The sequence below is a fragment of the Podarcis gaigeae genome, assembly GCF_964106915.1.
Source record: "Podarcis gaigeae genome assembly, chromosome: 3".
Taxonomy (NCBI): Eukaryota; Metazoa; Chordata; class Lepidosauria; order Squamata; family Lacertidae; genus Podarcis; species Podarcis gaigeae.
The window spans coordinates 65,459,688-65,479,051 of NC_139680.1; the positions used below are offsets into that span (position 1 = coordinate 65,459,688).

The 19,364-nt window shown below is 42.8% G+C and overlaps 2 protein-coding genes across 9 annotated transcripts in view; one reads left to right on the plus strand and one right to left on the minus strand.

Annotated features, from left to right (window-relative positions):
- The window catches only part of PCMT1 (protein-L-isoaspartate (D-aspartate) O-methyltransferase), a 16,526-nt gene extending 12,846 nt beyond the window's left edge, over positions 1 to 3,680 (plus strand). For 2 of the 8 annotated variants that reach the window (XR_014563056.1, XR_014563058.1), the window contains exons 8-9: positions 996 to 1,180; positions 2,891 to 3,680. Coding sequence is in view for 2 of the 8 variants with exons in the window: in XM_083734006.1 (XP_083590132.1) it covers positions 1,071 to 1,168; positions 2,891 to 2,919 (127 nt within the window). In the remaining 6 variants the exon portion in view is untranslated. The remainder of the gene's footprint in view (positions 1 to 995; positions 1,181 to 2,890) is intronic. The other 6 variants (XR_014563057.1, XR_014563059.1, XM_083734005.1 and 3 more) reach the window with 4 other exon arrangements.
- Positions 3,681 to 6,947: 3,267 nt separating this feature from the next.
- On the minus strand, positions 6,948 to 19,124 carry LRP11 (LDL receptor related protein 11). Its single transcript, XM_083734002.1, has 8 exons — positions 18,197 to 19,124; positions 15,769 to 15,926; positions 14,875 to 15,016; positions 14,283 to 14,408; positions 13,769 to 13,972; positions 12,651 to 12,821; positions 12,198 to 12,299; positions 6,948 to 8,760 (listed from the first exon to the last, which is right to left on the minus strand). Exons 1-8 carry the CDS (start codon positions 18,735 to 18,737, stop codon positions 8,606 to 8,608), a joined length of 1,599 nt encoding a protein of 532 aa, XP_083590128.1. The 5' UTR covers positions 18,738 to 19,124; the 3' UTR covers positions 6,948 to 8,605.
- Positions 19,125 to 19,364: the final 240 nt, after the last annotated feature.

Here is a 19,364-nt window from a genome sequence, read left to right on the forward strand (position 1 = left end):
GGCACACATAACAGAGTAGTCAGTGCTAAAAGGGTGCCTATCATTAGCATGCATATGAATAAGCCAGCAGTCCTTCACTGCTGGCTAGATAGAAATGCTTGTGAACTGTCTTTGTTGATGAGACAAACACATGCCTGATTAGCTCTCCAAATCTATAAAGTTTTACTTTGACATTTAATAAAAATGTCGCATTTCTAGACACTTTACAGCTGTAGAAATGTCTGTGCAAAAATAAACTAATTAATTTTGCTTTTCTGCCTTCAATGGAAGGCCCCCTGTTTTGTGAGAACAGTATTGAGCTACTGCGTAGCATACCGATACCTTCATGAATGAATTGCTGCTGACCAAAAGCTGCTACAGAAAGCTTGTTTCATATTCAGAGACCTAGATTCTGCTGAGCAAATTAATATTTGCTATTTGTTTAAATTCTGTATTAATATTTTATTGATGGATAGGCTTTGCTTCCGAAGTAGATTTAGTACAGCCTTATAACTTATTACTGCTACTAAAAAAACTAAAAAAAATGAGCCTAGTTACCTCTAGGTTAGTGTGCAATTTCCCATTTTCATCAAAATAGTGTTTGGGGTTTTTTGCTGATAATGGAGAGATAGCTCTACACAGCTAGTATAGGCTGTGTATAGCCCTCTTAGCCTCAAAAAACTGCTGGCAACAGATGCATGGTATTCACATTCTCCCACTCAGTGAAGGTTGCATATTTGGTTATGTCCTTGTAACGTCCTGCGTAGAAGCAGAAACCTTCACCCCTGCAGTTGCTGTTTGGAAGGCAGATAGCTATATTTTCTGTTTTTATGTAATAGATAGATTAAGGAGATATGGTGTAGTGTGTCATAAAATAGGAAGGTCTTTTTTTCATTAAAATCTCCATTAAAGCTAAACACTTTTGAACTTAGCTATTAGTCTATCCATTATTTGAAAACTGACTGAAGTGCCTCAAACAGAACCTCCATTTGGAAATTGGTTATAAATATTGACAGATCTGAATGAAGCCTACTGAAGATCATGAAGGTGTTGCAACAGTCATTAATACAGATATTGCTTAAAGAATTTAGAAACATCAGAGCAACTGGAAGAAGATTCAGTTTACAAAAATGTCAGCTAGCACTCCCGAGATACAAGCTAACAGCTAGTGCAGTGAAGAAAATGCAGAGTGAGTAAGCTGGTCAGTAGGTTTTATGCTTAACATTTCAATTAATCTCCAGTATTTCCCTACCTGTAGGGATTAAGCCATGTGTCTAGTTATTTGCACATTGGACACTTCGTTGTGAGAGAAGCTGGATTGGGGCCAGTTCACATAACTGCTTTCTTTTCCCAAGCGTTACTTTTTACAGCACTCTGTTGTGGTGATAGATATGGCTGTCATCACAAGGTGATTGCATAAATCAGTCTATTTAAATACTGCTCATCAAAGTAATTGTATTTCAGAATGAGCTCACAAACTAAAATGTACATCCGTTTATTTGAATGTATGTAAAATTCTAAAAGGTTTCAATTTGAACCACCACAAATATAATCATGAGGAAATCAGGGTTGTGCTTCTGCTGCAAAAGTTCTTAAGCCACAAAAATGCAAGTCTCCAGAAGACCATGACCACAAGACACAATTCCACCTCAGATGTCCTTGCTGCTGCTCCTTTGCTCTGCTTTACATCCCAAATCATTGCATGGCTTTTTCTTGGATTATATTTCCCCCCACAACCAGTGACTGCATCAGAAAAAAATGGGGGCACAGAAGGGGCTGAGCATATAGTGGGCGAGTTGTTTTCTGAAATTAACATAACAGAACATGCTAATGACAGCAAGGGGGAGGCATGTGGAGGTGGGTCAAGCTCCTTGTTTCGGGGGGGGGGGCACTCCAAAGAGTTGATAGAGTAGCAGTAGTATGAAGTCGTGTATATGGTTTCTGACATTTATGTACGCTTTTACTTTGCCTGTTAGAAAGATACTTGAATACTGTATTTGTATAATCACTATTGATATAGAAGAAGCTACCCACATCTATTCCACTCTGAATCTTTGTCCTTGGCTTCAGGTCTTTCAGTGGTATAGGTACTATTTAGTCCTGGATCAGTTAAAATCAGTTGAGAAAGATGTTCTGAAAAACAAGCAGTATTTTATAATTTGTATTGCTCTGTGATTGGATATTGCTTTGGTCCATGCCTCATCCTTATAACAGTGGAATCAAAGGCTCTGTTCTTTCTGGTTTGTGGATAGGGAACTATAGCTGAAGCAAAGTAACTAGTAGTTCAAACCCCCTCGGCAAGTCCATGACTTGAACTGAACTCCTCAGATTTAAGTCTACCATATTGCGGGCCAACTAGACTTCAAGTGCAGATGCAGACCCTGTTTCCTTTTCAAAAAAACAAATTAGCATTAAGAGGCAATGAAAAGCAGCAGGAGTAGTTGAAGAGTTTAAGCCTCACAAACTCAATGCCTTGTTTGCCCCAGGGTGGTCTGCATTCCTCTGGACAGAACAGGGTCTCCCTGTTCACTGGATGGGGAGCCTGTTATCAACACTGTGAAGTCTAATTTTGAACTTAGGTTTCACATTTTGCAGCCTTTGGTGCAGGTTCCAAGAATAACTGGACTATAATGGCAAATGAATCTACAGTATATGGTTTACAGAGAGCCAAGGCATTCTATTCTTCAGTAAAAAGGTAGACTTGTGATTTTACAGCTAATGGTATTTTAAATGACATTGACAGAAGCATAGGAGGTATTTTTGCTTTGATTTATGTGCACTACTAGTTTGATGTTCTTGACCCTTCTTTTGGCTTAAGTACCTTAACAGGCTTATGCAATTTTGCTGCAGTATCTGAGAACGAGTTTAATTTTGAGGAGTTAAACTTGTAATTTTTGTCCTCTTTTTGCAGGGATGAAATGTAAAAGCTACGTCATCTGACCCAAACATAGTGTTAACAGTGGACTGCTCATCTCCAATTCTTAAAAGCTTTTCAAAACCAACAGCATTGCAGCTTGTTTTGGACTTTGTTACACTGTTATCAGCATGGAAAAGTGTGGTGTTTTTTATTTTGTAGAAGTTAATGCAAGTTTGATAATGAACTGATGGAAAGTTTAAATTTGGGCAAATGTTTCTTTTCAACATGCCCTTATTTTCACCTGTTTAAAGAAGTGAAATATGTCTGCAGAAAGCCAGACAGACCTGCAATTTGTTATCTTCTTTATTTTGGATTGGGAAATGTTCTGAACACTTCTTTCAGCTCCAGTGTTCGTCCATCAAACCGCTTATCTGCACTTTCTGACACTACATGCACACTATATGGTTCCTGTGTTCAGCTGTCTTCTAGATGCTACTAAAATGAGATGACGTTCTTCAAAGCTTTCAGCGTGGTGTCATAGACTAGCATGTAGTATATACAATCAGCTGCTTTCTTCCCTTTAAAAATCAGATATCGTGTATATAAACTTCAAGACATCAGAAGTGACAGCTCTTGTTGAATACACTGCTGTTCAAGATGGACATAACTGACATAGTTTTCTCCCTTTTACTTGTAGAATAACTTAGAGGTTTATAGTAGAGTATTGTTTGCAAATTTGATGTACCTGAATTTAAAACTGTATAACAAATACTGTGTAAGCTATGTCCTAATCATTGAACAGTTTATGCAATGCTGCTTTGCCAAATAAAATTCAAAACAAAAAGGGTTTGCAAGTGCTATTTTTAATGAGAAAGTGTCTGGGTAGTTGACCCATTTGCTAAACATTAGAAAAGACTTTTACCAACAGCTAATTTTCAGAAGTGTGAAAGTTCTCATGTGATCCTTATGTTGTTTTTGAAACACATGTTCACTTTCTCCTGTTGTACCTGCAAGGAGACGCTTGCTTTTTTAAAAAAAGCAACACGCCTTGAGTGCTTATTGTAACAGAAGGGTGTGATTTTGTGTGCATCTGTTGCTACCTATCAGTTAGTGTACATAATCCCTGATGTTTCAAAGATAGGGCATAGATCTGCACAGAATTTGCATATGATTTGTGTCACATGCAAATTTGTGTCCTTTTTGTAGGTGGAGTGCTCAAAAAATAAATAGGTGTCCATAAAAATAATAAAAGGCACACAGAATGTGACTAGGTAAAGCTAGTCCCTTCATATTATTTCCATAATGGAAAATATTTAACCTGTTGAACTCTTCTGCCTGCCACGCAGCTATTAAAGACACAATAACCATGCTTTCCCCCTATGCCAACCCTAAACCAAAGCCTAGGTGGCAATCCTATATTCACTTAACCACAGAATGAGCTCCATTAAACCCAAAGACATGTAATCTATAAATTTCAATGAAAGCAGCAATGTGTAGTAATTGTTTTACTGTTTTAACTGTTTTATTCTAATTGTGATGAATCATCAGTATCAAGACCAGGGCTTTTTTTCAGCTGGAACTCACTGGAACTCAGTTCTGGCACCCGTCAGGTGGGCACCATTGCCATTCTAAGGGAACAAGGGAGGTGTTCATGGTGAGTTCCAGCGCCTCTTTTTCTAGAAAAATAGCACCGATCAATATGACCTTTTGAAAAGCATAGCTAATACAGGAACAGGATGAGAGAAGAGATCCCAAAGATTTGAGCATTACAGAAGTACATTGTGAGGATCAATATATTTGCTGTTGCTTGTCAGATACTTTTAAAGGCAAATAGAGTGTTAGCTTATTTTCCAGACAATACAAATCATTATGCAAACAGAGGTTTAGGGGAATGGAGAACACTGGCATGATTGTCTTTGCAGGCATTGTTGTTACGTGGTGATGAATAAATCACCAGTTCCAATAGCCCTGTTGAACATCTTTTAATTGTTCAAGCACGTTTACAAATGCTGCAAAGGGCCTCATTTATTTTTCTTCATAAAATGCATGCAATATGTAATGGCTCCATTGTTTTTAGAATGTTTGCAAAAATGATTATGCTACAGCTTGCCTAGCAAAAGGCTGGTAGGCCTGACAGGAGCAAACAGAACTTGAGAAGCACTGAAACAATGAGAAATGTTTTAAGAAAGAAAAATTAAGGTGAGTATTTAAACCAAAAAGTGCTCTTTTGCACTGTCTCTTAGTTTGGAGAAATAAGTTCACAGCAGTAGAAAAGGACTGCCTTGTACAATGTTAGCTAGTCCGTCCTAGGTTTTATGTCTTCAGTTAAATAAACGAGAATGAGGCTATGGGCATGGCAGGGTAGATTTAACTCATCTCTCCCCCAACCCCAATGATCCCCAGCTATATTTTTACTCATTTATTTAGATTGAGCCTAACAGTTTGGGCCAGGCAATAAGGTTAATCATTACCTCAGTTAAATTATTAAACTTTCATCATGCTGCATTCCTGGCCAGCAAAAGCCAGCTTGAATACAAATGTCCTACCTTGCTTCCAAAAGATATGTGAAGTGACTCAAAATGCAGCCATGGGTCACATCCTAAAGCAGGAAAGAGGAAACATGGGTGATATCCAGTTAAGCAGTTCCGTAAATGCAAGAAGTTGAAGGACTTCCTTCCCCACTGCTTGTGCCCCTCTTCCCAAATCTGCTCTGGAGGTTTCGGGTGGGGGAAACCTCAGAACAGGTACACTGGGAGGAGAAGAGAATAAGTTCCACTGTAATCAGAAGTCTTTGCACTGAGGAAAGCACTGGCTGGTTGAGGCTGATGGGAGCTGGAGTCCCAATGGAATCAAGAGGGCCCCATATTCTCTGTACCTGCCCTTAAAGGATTCTGTGAATTGTGGCCTTCAGCTTTGTAGATAATTGTAAGATTAAGAAGGGACAGAATTGGTAGCCTCATAGAGCAGGAGTTTCTTGTTAAAATGGATCTGCAGTGAAAATAATGCGAAGAAGGGGGAAACACATTCGTAATAGCACTGCCAATAGTAAGTCCACTAGTTACAGCCCTGCCCCTGTGAAAAATTACAACAATTATTTGTAAAGCTTAGCATTTGGACAAAAAATGGGGTTGTAATTTCAAACTGATAAGCAAGGAAAGGCAATCAAAGATGATGGAACAAAGCAGCGTGCAGCTACATTAGCATGTAGTGGGGCTTTTCCTTAACAGCAGCACTTCCACCCTGGGTCACATGATTTCTCAAAGTAGAAGGTTCACAAGACACTTGAGAAGCAGGTGCAAAAGTATACATTAACGCCACATACCTGAAAGTACTGTCAATTTACTGTTAAAAGTCACATAACATTCACCATAATTTTGTGACAAACAAGTAATTTGTACATGGGACTAGAACTAACAGCATAGCCTTAACACAAATGTTTCTCTCTTTAATCAGTTAATAATGCAAAGCAGCTGGTAACAGCAGCAGACCTGCTGCTTTCAAACTCCACAGAGGCCTGCTTCTTAGCAAAGTGGTAATAGGCAAACTGGCTGTGAAGGAGAAGGTTTCAAGCCTAAGCTTCTCAGTATGTTAATTTGCTATGTGAGGAGATCATTTTGGGTGCAAGTGTCCTTTGAGAACCGCATGTTCAGCAGTAAAGCCCAGCCCCAGGCAGCAGGTTTTAGAACCCAACTAGGCATGATGAGGCCATCTTTTGTGCGTCTGGCCAGTTTGCATATAAAGCAGAAACTGGGTGAGGGGCTGAGCTAATGAAATGCAGGAGATCAATTATATGCTAAGAATAAAAAGAGCCCTGGCTACCTCTCTTCTCCTTAGTCAGTTTCTCCAGAACCCTTCCTCTGTTCTCAGCTCTGACACTGGCTCCTTTTACTGTTTAAGACACAACTTCTTATTATAATGGGGCAGAAATGTGAAAGGAATGCATGTGCAGCTATCACAGACTAGATTACTTGTGTGGTCCCTTCCAACTCTGTAATTCTACGGTTCTAGAAGTGGTTCTATAGTTCCACTGTTTTGCAACAATACAGAACCCTGCTAACATAGGTTTTTGTTTACATAGTTACTGAAAGGAAAACAAGTATTTTGCAAGGTATTAAGAATAAAATAGGTTTATTATCTCTTAGTTTACATTATCAGGTTGGGACATTGGCAATGTAGAGGTCTGCGGTAGGATTCAAAGTTGTAAGTTCGTTAGAATAAGAGAGACATACAGAATCATTGCATGCCTTTTCTGCATTGATTTGTACCTGGGTCCTCGGATGGGAACTTCTTTGCACAGATGGATAAAGAGGAGGGTTCACACACAAAAACTGATACGCAGACTACAAACTTTACTGTATAACGAACACTTCCGACAATTCAGTCATACATTGAATTCATCAGACGACGGGATGAGCTTTAAAATTGATGCAGCTACTGAAACTTTAACTTCGCTGTGAGGGTCCAATTAGCAAGAATCTTTCAAGCTCCATGAAAGCAGGCAGCGTTGTATCAATAGCAGCAATGGGATGTGTTGCTGAACATATGGCCTAGTCCATATCTGTAGCACAATGAGGTGGCAGAGTCCTGAGCTATTAGCATAGAGTGTACAACTTCAGACTGCTGGGGATGCTATCATCTTTTTGATCTTCAGTTTAAAGCGGGGGATAATGCTGCTCATTGCCCATGATAAAGAGATTGCTTGAAGGGTGGGAATCCTCACGGTGTTTAGAAAAATAGCATAGCAGAGGGCAGTTTCCCCTACGGTCCTTCGGCTTGTGCTGCTAGGTTTGTTTTTGTGTAACGGAACACTAAAACATCTCTCTTCCCTTTTCCACTGTCTGAAGTGATACAAACCACTCGTACCACTTTAAGATCCAAGTACTTCATTTTGCTGCCTGTATAGACCAAGCCTAATGTTTCACCTTGGGAAACTCTGCACTTTAACAGGGTGGCTTGTAAATAATCCCATGCCTGTGACAAGTAAGAAGCAAACCTAGGCAAGTAGGTGAGTAGAAAAATATGCTTCTATTTGAACCAATCTTGAAGTGATAATAGTGCCATGTTATTTTAAAATAAAGTAAAATAAAATACTGGTTTTAAAGTAGTAAATAAATATCCTTTCTGTAAAAGGAAGCTAAAGAAAGATCATTTATGTCAAAGGAATCTAATTTCTCACCTAAGGCCAGATGCAGAGAGCCAACACAACAGGAAATAGATGTGTCTAGGATCTTATATGGCTGCTATATTTTTCCATGCCCTGACCTGTGCCATCCCTTGTGACATGGGAGAGGTGCAGCAATGTGGATCATCAGCCACCCAGAAACCAATATTCAAAGTGGTGCTGTAACACTGCATGATGCTTCTTTGCAAAACAGAACTGAGTGAGTATTATGGATTACAAGGAGAGGGCAGTTCTTGGAGAACATGGCATTTCATCCATCGCAGGGCTAACTCCAGCCATATTACCTTAGATATGGCAGTATTTTCATGGGACTGAACCGATACACAACCCAGTAAGATGGAATTTGCCTTATTGACAAGCACAGGATAGTCCTAGAGCTCTGGCAGAGGGAAGCCGGTCTGTCTGCTGGTGCAGCTACAAACATCTCTACCACTGATGTTAGAAAGAATCTTTTAGAAGGTGGCTGCTGCATTTTCTCTTTAAACATGAGTTTTTACTTTTTTTAAAAAAAGAGGAAAGTGTAAGATGCAAGAGGCACACTTTTTTTGAGGAAAGCTCAAGGAAAGGGAAGTCACCTGAACCCTGCTTTAGAGATACATCCCATTTATGAGGTAATCGGATTCCTCAGACATCAGGGGCCGAGCTTTCTTAAGTTTCTGTCTCACTAACCGAAGTCGGCAAGCTACCATGAGCAGCAGCATAGCGGTGATGGCCAGCCCAAGAGCCAGAGGGAGGACAGCACCTTTGAAAGGGAAAGAAAGGAGCAGTTAAACAATGTTAACACCAGAACTAATAAAGAATGTGCTATATAAAGCCAAATTAATAATAATAATAATAATAATAATAACAACAACAACAATTCACCAGCATGTTAGTGTATATTTCTTCTAATCCATACATTTTTTTATTTGCTGAATATACATTTCCCCCCCAAGCGATTTCCCCCCTAATAGTTTTGTACTTTATTTTTCCTAACTAGCGTTTTTTGGTTTTGCACACTTTCCCCCTAATATACGTAGTTTTGGGTTGGAGAGATGTACCACAAAACTTGGAGAAGTGTGAATTTCAAAAGACAGCTGTCTTGTGGTTTGTGTGTTGCTTTGGGAACTGCAAAATACGTAGGTTTGCATTAAAATGTGAAATGAACCAAATTTATCTTTCAACCCTAATGTCAACCCACTTAAAAACATTCAACACCAGTTGCTGTCCCAATTACTATAAAAGGATTTTCTTAAAAAGTTAACAGATAATGCTTGGTCTCCAGTAAAACAATTCCACGTTTTGCAAGAGTGCCTTGCGGGTATGATGCTCAGTGGGAAAGGTGCCTTTGAAGAGCCAGGCAGCTACTATGAATTGTAACAGTGCTTTTCTCCCCTTGGGCACAAAACGTAACTTTTGCCTAGTGAAACTGTTTTAAAACAACCTTGCCATTGAGACTCTGTTGCAATATTATCAGATGGTTGTCTATCGCACTTTGATAAACAGAATGCTGTTTACTGTCTGAGCATGCACCTAGATAAAGCTTAGGCCAGTTTTCAACACATTTCTTTTTTATTTGCCATGGCTGCAAGTTACATCAGAATTTTGACTTTATATCTGATCATGAAAATTGGATCCTCTACTTCTAGAAAAGAAATGTGACCATATGAAAGTTAGTGCTTAGGGCTATCAACACTGCAAACAGCTGTACCTACAATAAGGAAAACAGTGTTGCAGATTTCTCTCTTCTTGCCTTCACTCTGAAAAATATGGGCACACAACCTCCAAGCTGAAGGCTGATCTCCACCTGTGTTCCTCCCCATTCTGAGCATCCTGCATGTTTAGCTGATCAATCTGCCCCTTTTTCTTATAATAGTAACACTTGCTTTACGCTTTTTGCATACTGGATAAGCTTGCAGGCTTTGGCATAGACACAGTACCCTTGAGAACTGTGCAAAGCTGGCATTTGCTGCAAACTGGAAGAACAGGTTTTCCCTGAGGTCAATAGGAGGGAGAAGACTGTGTGTCTAAAATGCAGCTCATATGCTTCTGCAGTGTGGTTGTGCAAAAATTATGTAAGTCCGTATGCACCTTCACACAGGGGTCATTACCAGGAAATAAGCCCACCATTGCTTTTGTGATTTAAAAAGTTTTTCTTTAAGGTCCAGCTTGTTCTCCCTTAGGAAACTGAATAGAGGGCCTCTTCCTTAAACAAATCTTTGTCAGAAAAGAAGTGCACACCATCAATTGTCAACTGCTGTAAGAATATTTTGTGCTAACCTACATGTCATAGGGATGATATTATAAACCTAGCTCCCATATATTATCTAAGGATCATGCTGAGTTTTCTGCAGGACATCTTTCTGTCCTTGAAGGGAAGGACCGCATACCAGAAGCCCAATAGGTCAGGAAACCCATCTATTATCTACACTGAGGGCCAAAGCAGACACTATGTTATCTACATATCTGTGCAGGGTGGGGGTTGTTTAGTTTTATGAAAAGACAAATTGCTGGCAGTGCTGGATTTAGGGTGGTGTAAGCAGTTCCCTCTAACAGAGTGCCAAATTGAGGGGGTGCAAAATTGAGAGGATCCATTTGGGGGTGCCAAATTGTGGGCTCGTACAGGGCGCCATATTACAAAGGATTCCCAAAGTCTGCCCCCATTGCTGGAATAGAAGGTCTGATCTGGAGCAGGATCCCCCTGTTGGAGATAGGGGAGTTTTAACCCTCTTCCCCAACTATGGTCCTGATCTGGATCAGACCCCCCCCCCATATCTTCAGTTTGCATACGACAATAACAGCACTGAAATGAGTGGAAGCTTTCCCCCAACGCAAACTGCAGGTGCAGTATTCTAGATCCAGATTGGGACAACTGTGAATAAACCACCCTTACCTATCCTAGGGTCCCAATCTGGACTGAGGGTCCTAGCCTGGCAATTTATGTAAAAGCAACAACGAGAGCCTGCACATAAAGGCACAGCTATGGAGTTAGAAGAAGAAGAAGGAGAAGGGTTTGGATTTGATACCCCGCCTTTCACTCCCTTTAAGGAGTCTCAAAGCGGCTAACATTCTCCTTTCCCTTCCTCCCCCACAACAAACACTCTGTGAGGTGAGTGGGGCTGAGAGACTTCAAAGAAGTGTGACTGGCCCAAGGTCACCCAGCAGCTGCAGGTGGAGGAGCGGGGAATCAAACCCGGTTCCCCAGATTACGAGACTGCCGCTCTTAACCACTACACCACACTGGCTCTCGTTAAAATAACGTGTAGTTTTGCCCTGATACATTGGCACAGCCAGCCTGGCAGCCTTGATGCCAGGCTTCCTGGAGGCAAGCCAGACACGAAGAGAGTGACTGGGCAAATCAGGTTGTCTCTCTGGCAGAGAATGGACTTCTTAGTGTGCCTGCTTCTGAGGAAGAAGAGTGTACACAGCCTAATGCAAAGATACAGACCCACCAGAGTAGGCAGAAATAAAAACAAGATGCAAGCCATCGGCTGTTGTGCTAGAAGTCCTTGACAGGTTTAAAACCAATCTGTGGTCTTCAGACTAGCTAAAAAAAAAAAAGAGTAAAGGACCCCTGGACAGTTACATCCAGTCGAAGGTGACTATGAGGTGCGGCGCTTATCTCGCTTTCATACCAAAGGAGCAGGTGTTTGTCCATAGACAGCTTTCCTGGTCATGTGGCCAGCATGACTAAACCACTTCTGGCACAATGGAACACTGTGACAGAAACCAGAGCGCATGGAAATGCTGTTTACCTTCCTGCCACAGTGGTACCTATCTATCTACTTGCACTGGCGTGCTTTTAAACTGCTAGGTTGGCAGGAGCTGGGACAGAGCAATGGGAGTTCACTCTGTCACGGGGATTTGAACTGCTGATCTTCTGACTGGTAAGCCCAAGGGGCTCCGTGTTTTAGACCACAGTGCCACCCATGTCAGACTAGCTACAACACAAATGCAAGAAGCAAAGGAACCTTAGGCAGCGTACATGGACATGCTGGCCCAATCCAGGACATAACCACCATCCAGGGATGTTATTCCTATAGTTTGTGATTACTTGGTGATGCAAGTTGTTAAGATTGTATCGTTAAGGCATTTTGTTTTGTTTCTAATCAATCCCACTCTGCACATTAATGGGAATTAAAACGTTCAGTGACACCTAACTCTCTGAGGGTTAGTTTAAAAATATAGCATTGTAATTACCTGCTTCTGGAACCGGATGGCTCTTTTCGATGGGCGTGCCCTTTAACACCACAATGTTATTTTCATTTTCATAATCTGTGTCTTTCCCTGAGGTTTTAGAGTCTGTAAATATGGAGCAGGATATATAGCTATAAGTCATATTCCATATACATAACAAATCATTTGCTTTACAGTCTGCCCTCCCTTCTATGTTTTTTCCAGTAACTACAGCACATAGAGTGCTGTCATCGAGCAGAAGCATAGGGGCTCCTCTTTGGCATCTCTTAACAGGCTGCAGATGCATTAGTATTGTTCCTGGCTGCCACTGCAAATTTCCTGTCTTCTAATAAGAGGATTATTCAAGCAGCTCCTGGGATTTCAAGGGGCTTATTCTGAGCTAAAAAAACAAGAGATTCTGCAGTTATGTTGTACTGCAATATTCCCCTTCTATAAAAGAAGGTGACTGATTATTACCATGAGCTTTTACACATTCAGCAAGGCAGTCTGATTCTTGAAGGAAGTTGTTTTCATTGCCTTTGCAGCCGCCATAGATGAAATGTATGCAAGTGCCAGAAAAAGCATCAAAATGCCAGCGAGGGAAATGGCCATTGCAGGGGCCAGCAGCAGGAGGCACCAAGCACAGCTCTGCGATTAAAGCAGGAAAAAGAAACTATAAACATGATGTCTTCTAAAGCATCTAAAAATAAGCCAGGGTTTAGCTTTTCTAAAGTTTGGTACTTATTGCTTTAAGTATGTGATTTAATGGTTGTCACTATTTTAGAACACTTCAGTTTCTTAACTACGAAACTGATGGATTTTGTTTTTGCTTTAACATGCCTGACTACTTCTGCTCTTTCCGCATCAGTGGCTCGAACTGTGTCCATCTCACGTTATTAATTGAATCACAGCAGAAAAGGCAAAAGAGTAATTTGCAGGCAAAAGAAATCGGCTATGGAGACCATATGGCACCTATTAGAGCCAGATGCTGAGTGAAATGTGTATTGGAATATGCAGCAAAATGGGAAGAGGTATAGGCTCAGGGTCATTTTGACAATATTTCCCGTGTCTAAGATGAAGGTGTATCAGGTTACACCAGCCAAGGAAGACTTTCTATGTAGACCCTGGCACTCTGAATCTTGTGCAACACTATGAGGTTTGATAATTCAGAAATGCGGAATACAGCTCTAAATTTGCACATGACAGCAGTAAGAGTTATCAGAATTAACCAGGGTGAGAACACGTTTTTACTCATAGAATACACAATGATAAATACTTCCATGATCAGAGATGTGGGTGGGAGGGAAAACAGTGCTTCTATGATCAGGCTCAGAACACGCAACATTTTCTTCAAATTTCATTGAGATCAATGGGCTTAAGTGTATTTAATTCTGCACCGGAGGGTGGTCTTTATTTTTGTCCAAGTTAGTCTTGCAAGTACAGGTGCTTATCAACATAGTGTTGCCTGTATTGGTTATAAGTGCTTAGGAAGAGGCATACTGAGAACTATACTAATGCTGCAAAACATGACATCAAACTTGCACTGTGGTGGCAGTGTGCTAATGTCAGAGATATTTAAGGTACATTCATTATACCTGGCATTAACCCAGTAATTTGTTTCTTTGGTCCCTGAGAGGATGATTTGTTGATCTTCTCTGCATCAGATGCTTGATTGCTTACAGTAGTTTTCTGGGTGATTTCAAATGCAAGTTCCTTGTTGACATCATTAGTTTGTCCAATGCTGTTTTGCTGGATGAAGCTAGTGGCTGGGTGAGTTATTGTCTTTTGTCCTGAAGTAACTGAATAAATTAAAACACAGACATTGTCTTTATGGTGTGTGTGTGTGTGTGTGTATATGTTGTTTAAACACTCAAATAATCAGATGACTGACACTGAGAATGCACTTTCAAAGGAGCTCACTTGCAATGCTGATCAGGAGATTGCTGGTGACAGCAAGCCCCATTGAAATTTTCCATCTGCAGGTGTGATTTGAATTCAAACCCCTCCTGTCAACAGACATTTTTCCTCTGCAAGTCTGTAGAGGAAAAATGTCCATTTGAAGGTGCATAAGTAAAAGATGCATGAAAACTCAGTGTGCTGTTTACTCACATTTCTGACAAAAAGCTTCATCAGACCCATCCAGACACTGCTCTTCTCCATCACAGGCATAGGTGATATCAATGCAGCAACCATCATCACAGAGGAACTGGTAGCGCGAACATACCCCAAAACATCCTGTAACAAACCAACTCTCAAGTTACATGAAAAGAGAACCACTAAACTGAGTTGTTTAAAACTGGAAATACTGGAATGGGAGTTATAGAAACTATACATTACAAGATTATTATACTGCCCTTCACCAAAAATGGTTTAACAAAAAAACAAACAAACAAACAAACAAACAAATTCTAAAGCCACTTACAAGCCTACTTTGGCATTGTGGCATATAAATGAAATAATGATAATGATAGCAGCAACAACATAATACATAATAAAAGCATTAAGATACCTCTTAATGGCACACCCTTCCCCCCCTCATCATTAGAGAGTAAGCTCTGCCAATTTCATAATTATGGGCAATATCAACATTGCACAAGTGTAAGTTTGCTTGTGCGATGAGACTTCTCATTCTCTTCTTCAGTTCAAAGTGCTTGACAGATACCATGCAGTTGCAAAAATATTATTTCAACCATTTTCTCACCTAACATGGAGTGACCCACTGGAAGTACGGTCACTGAGACATTATCTGAGCTTCTTTGGCCAGCTGTGTCTGTCACGGTCAGCTCCAGCATGTATTTCCCTTCTTGCAAATGAGAGAGCTTCAGAGTTCCAGGTTGTGGTACCTGTCCCAAAGAAACCAAGGCATTAATTAACCAAGTCCTGCTCCTCACACCCTTGCTATTTTATAGTAACATAGTCAAAAGCCCGCAGAATGCTACTGCATGAAGCCAACATCCATGCTTTGACACAAGCACAGACCTGAAAGTCTGCCAAGCAGCTGATAAGAATATATATATAGAGACTGAAATTGGAAACAGTGAGTAGTGGTAGTGTAAAAACGTAGTAAAGCATCAGCATATTGGACCAGTGCTCTTTTGGTAGCAAAGAGCACAGGCCCAGAAAATAAATATTTGACCATAAGAAGTGCAGTGGTATCCTAAGAGTAATATAAAAAATAAACATAAAGGTGATCAACCCATTTCAACTTCTTCCTTCTTAATGAAGATTTCATGCCAACTGCAGGGCTAAATAATAAACCCAAACAGCAGGATTCCAAATATGATAATTGTATACACATATTAATTCCCTTATGCATAATATGAGGAAGGAATGTTTGCAAGGCATGTTCATTTAAGGCTTAATGCCCATATTCGTAATATATTTGTAATATATACATACAGTATATGTGTAGAAACCCAATTTCCTGACAAATACCAGCTTTGAGAAATGAATATCAACTAAACAGTCTACAGTCTCTAAAACATCTCATTATGGGTTTTATCTGATTGCACTCTGAAAAGTTCACATTGTTATTTTTACAATACCAGGACCAAATTTAGCAAAGAATTAACTTGCACTACAAAGTTATAGGTACCTTCATATCAACTGAAGGGGCACCTTGAAGCAGTCTCCACTCATACTGTATGATTCCATGGTCATCTCTACTTTCTCGGCCATCTAGAATCACCCAGTTAACGGGCAACTGAAGCATAATGTCTTTCCCTGCCTTGCTGAGAGGAGGCTCATCAGCTTCTAAATAAAAGAAAAGCAATCCGGTTACTAAAAGAAAAGAGAGCACACATCCCTGGCAAGTTTTGAGTTCTCTTCTGGCACACAAGTGCCTTTACAGAAACACACCTGGATGGTGAAGGCACAGAGAAGGGAGGCAGGCATACTCATTGGACTGGAAGGAGAGGACTGAGAAGGCCACACAGAGATCCTACTCACTTTTCATGCAGCCTTCATGGAACTTTTGAGGGCTCTCAATGCCCCTTTTTCTGGGGAAGCTGCTGCCACAGCCTCCCAAGGGGTGAAAATCCTAACTCTTTAATGGACAAACATAGAAGTCACTTGGTGCTGGTCCCTTGCCAGTCTGAGTAGAGGTGCAGTTATTGCTGCAGCAGTTCACTCCTCCTCTTTCCCATTCCCTAGCTCTCTCTGCTAGCGAATGCAATAAACTTGTTGAAGAATAGAAGCAGAGGCATGGACCTCTCAGTCCAGGCAAGTTTCTCTCCCTGGTTTTTACCAACTTAAAAAGAAAGAAAAGAGACAGCTTGCCTGAGAGTACTCACATTTTTCTCTAGAACCTAAAGACCTTGGCTCTTACGTCTGAAAACTGGCTGTGGTTCACACCAGTCTTGTGAAAAAAACCACTCTGCTCACAATCAAGGCATTCTTGTCTTCTCAGCACTAGCATGCTTAAACTGCAACCTTCCATTTACTTGTAAGAGAGCAAATATCTTCTGTAAGTAATGCAAAATGGGTTGCAATAACCTTCTTGTGCTCTGAAAATGAAGGTAGGAAAGTGCCCTTCCCCAAATGCCCAAAGCTGCATGCATTTGCATGTTTGGAACTGCCAGACTTGCATGTTCATGCCACTTCACTCATCGCAGGATTTCTATGTGTAGAAATTGACAAATTGTCCAGACAAAGATTGTAGCATTTGAAGATTCTGCATGAGCAATATTCCTACATATAAAGCAGTGATTCACTGCAGATCCTCAGTGTCTGCACATCATGACTGTCGTGTTTATAATGTGTTAATTTCTACATGGAAGTGCCTTTCGGAGAAGCAAGTGAGTCATGCTTCTGTAAGGGCTGCCGCCAGTGACACAGACACTGTGTCATCCTCACCTGAGTGGGCAGAGAGTCTTTGACTGGGAGCTGCCTGACACCAATGCAAAAGCACTGCGGCTACGTGTTGAGGAAGGAAATTCATGCATGCCGTTGTGTGTTCATGAAGGACCTTAACAATACATTGGGTGGTATTCAACTAAGTTTTAGTCTGAGTAGACCCACTGAAATAAATGAATATGGCTAAGGTAGGCTCCTTAATTTCAACAGCTCCACTCTGAGTAAAACTTAGTTGAATACCAGAGAGTGATATTGAACTAAATCCTACTTGGAGCAGATCCAGTGAAATCCAAGGACACTTATTTCAATGGGTCTCCTCTAAATATATCTTAGTTCAGGGGTAGCCAAGGTGGTGCCCACTAGATGGTGTTAGATTCATCAGCCCCAGCCAGCATGGGTGATGGGAGTTGTAGTCCAGCAACATCCAGAGGATGTCATGTTACTTACCCCTGACTCAGCCAGATATTACCCACAGAACTGAGAGAGGAGAGAAGTGAGCGACACTTTTGCCACTTTGTCAGCTTTATGTATACTTTTCGAACAAGAGAAGAGGTTGGGCTGAGAAGGAAAGAAGAGAAGGAGAATCCCACTATCTTGCTCGCCACCCACCATAACATAGGCCTGTAATAGGGACACGGAGATGTTGTGAACTGCCCTGTGATCTGCAGGTGAAGGGTGGTATACTAAATAAATAAATAATCAATCAATCAATCAATCAATCAATCAAGGAGGCCCAGGCAGAAAAAGGGTATGGTACAAAGATGCACTCTGCCTGCCTGAAGCATAGTGGGTGCCTGCCTACATAATATATACTGTGCAAAGATTCGCCTCACTCCATCTATGGGGCCACCATAGGAGAAAGAGCTGTCCTCTTTCTGCCCCCCGCCCCAACCGGCCCCTTCGTCTCCGCCGGCGACAGAAGCTCTAGTATGTAAACAAGGCCACCCTGTAGCGACTGCCATTTCCTTCCTGGTACAAGTCTAAGGTGCGCACCAACAGCCATGGCTCAGTTCCAGGCCTTAAACCTCTCCGTTTCCAAGAGCCTCCCGGGGCCCCCCAAAGCGCCTCGTCCCCACCCCCCAACCAAGTGCCGGTCTCAGAGCGCCCACTGAACCAACAAACCCAACAGGCCCCAGGGCGGCTGCCACGGACGGAAGGCCCCTTCTTACCCGGGGCGGGCGGGCGGCTGCTGGGCTCCAGGCCGTAGCTGCTGTAGCCGCGCTGCGGGGAGAAGAGGCAGACTGCGCGGCCGCGGTAGGTGCAGTTGAAGAGGTAGCAGCGCAGCGCGGCGGGCGACTGCTGCGGCTGCTGCACTACGGCCAGGGTGCATCGGGCTTCGGCGCAGCAGGCGTCCAGGCACTGCCTAGGCCCCGCCACCGAGCCCGGCGAGTCGAGGAAGGTGGCTCCCGCCGCGATGGAGTCCTTGGTGCGGATGATGGTGTCGGGCCTGGCCGAGAAGAAGCCCGACGGCCCGCCGTTGCCCCCGCGGCAGCGGCCTGCTGCCACCTCCGCCAGCTCGTTGCCTCCGCCGCCGGCGCCGCCCGGGGGCTCCTGCTGCAGCAGCTGGCGGCGGAACTCCTCCAGCAGCGACTCGACCCCGGACCCCGCAGCCGGCGACCGGAGCTGCCCCGACGCCCACGCCGGCAGCGGCAAGAGCAGCAGCCAGAGGAAGAGAGGCAGGCCCGTCGGGCCGGGCACCTGCGCAGCCATGGCTCCGAGAGGGCCGCAGCGAGGCCGGCCAGGGAGAGAGCCGAGGGGACGCTGGGTGGGCAGGCGGAGAGCCCCGCCGCTACCAGAGCCGCCCAGGAGGCGGCGGAGGAGGCGGCGGCGAAGGGCGCCCCATGGTGGCCCCTCCCCGCGCCAGCCGGGGACGCGGAGGGAACAGGCCGGCTCCGATCAGCACCACCGAGCGCTGGACAGCTCCGAGGCGCACTCTGGCGCCGCCTCCTCCGAGCCTCCGCCCGCGCGCAGAAGGCGGAGGGCAATCCGAGGAAAGCTCCGCCCAGCGCACCGTCGATCCCGGCTCCCTCTTTCTCCGCTACGCCGTATGTTTCACGTCCGAAGGCGGGATTGTTTGGAGATGCGGATTTGCTTATGCGCGAGAGCCGGCCGGGTATAAACGGCAAGTGGGATTGGCTGCTCTCGAATCATGCGCTTTGGTGCTTAATCTGCCCGGTTCCAAATGGATCGCTGGCTTTGTGCACGCAAGAAGCTGGCATGCTTCCAAAGGAGAACAATCTGAGTCTCCAAAAACCTTCCAAAACTGCATTAAGCGGTATTTGATTTATTAATTTTTTGTTTAACGAACCTTGCATCCACAGATGCTAAGGGTAGTAC

Coding starts and splice junctions, on each gene's coding strand:
- LRP11 (XM_083734002.1), bottom strand. CDS start 18,737: ATGGCTGCGCAGGTGCCCGGCCCGACGGGCCTGCCTCTCTTCCTCTGG. Junction 15,017..15,768: donor CCCCTTCAGTTGATATGAAG/GTACCTATAACT, acceptor TCTTTGGGACAG/GTACCACAACCTGGAACTCT. Junction 12,822..13,768: donor AATTACTGGGTTAATGCCAG/GTATAATGAATG, acceptor CTTTAATCGCAG/AGCTGTGCTTGGTGCCTCCT.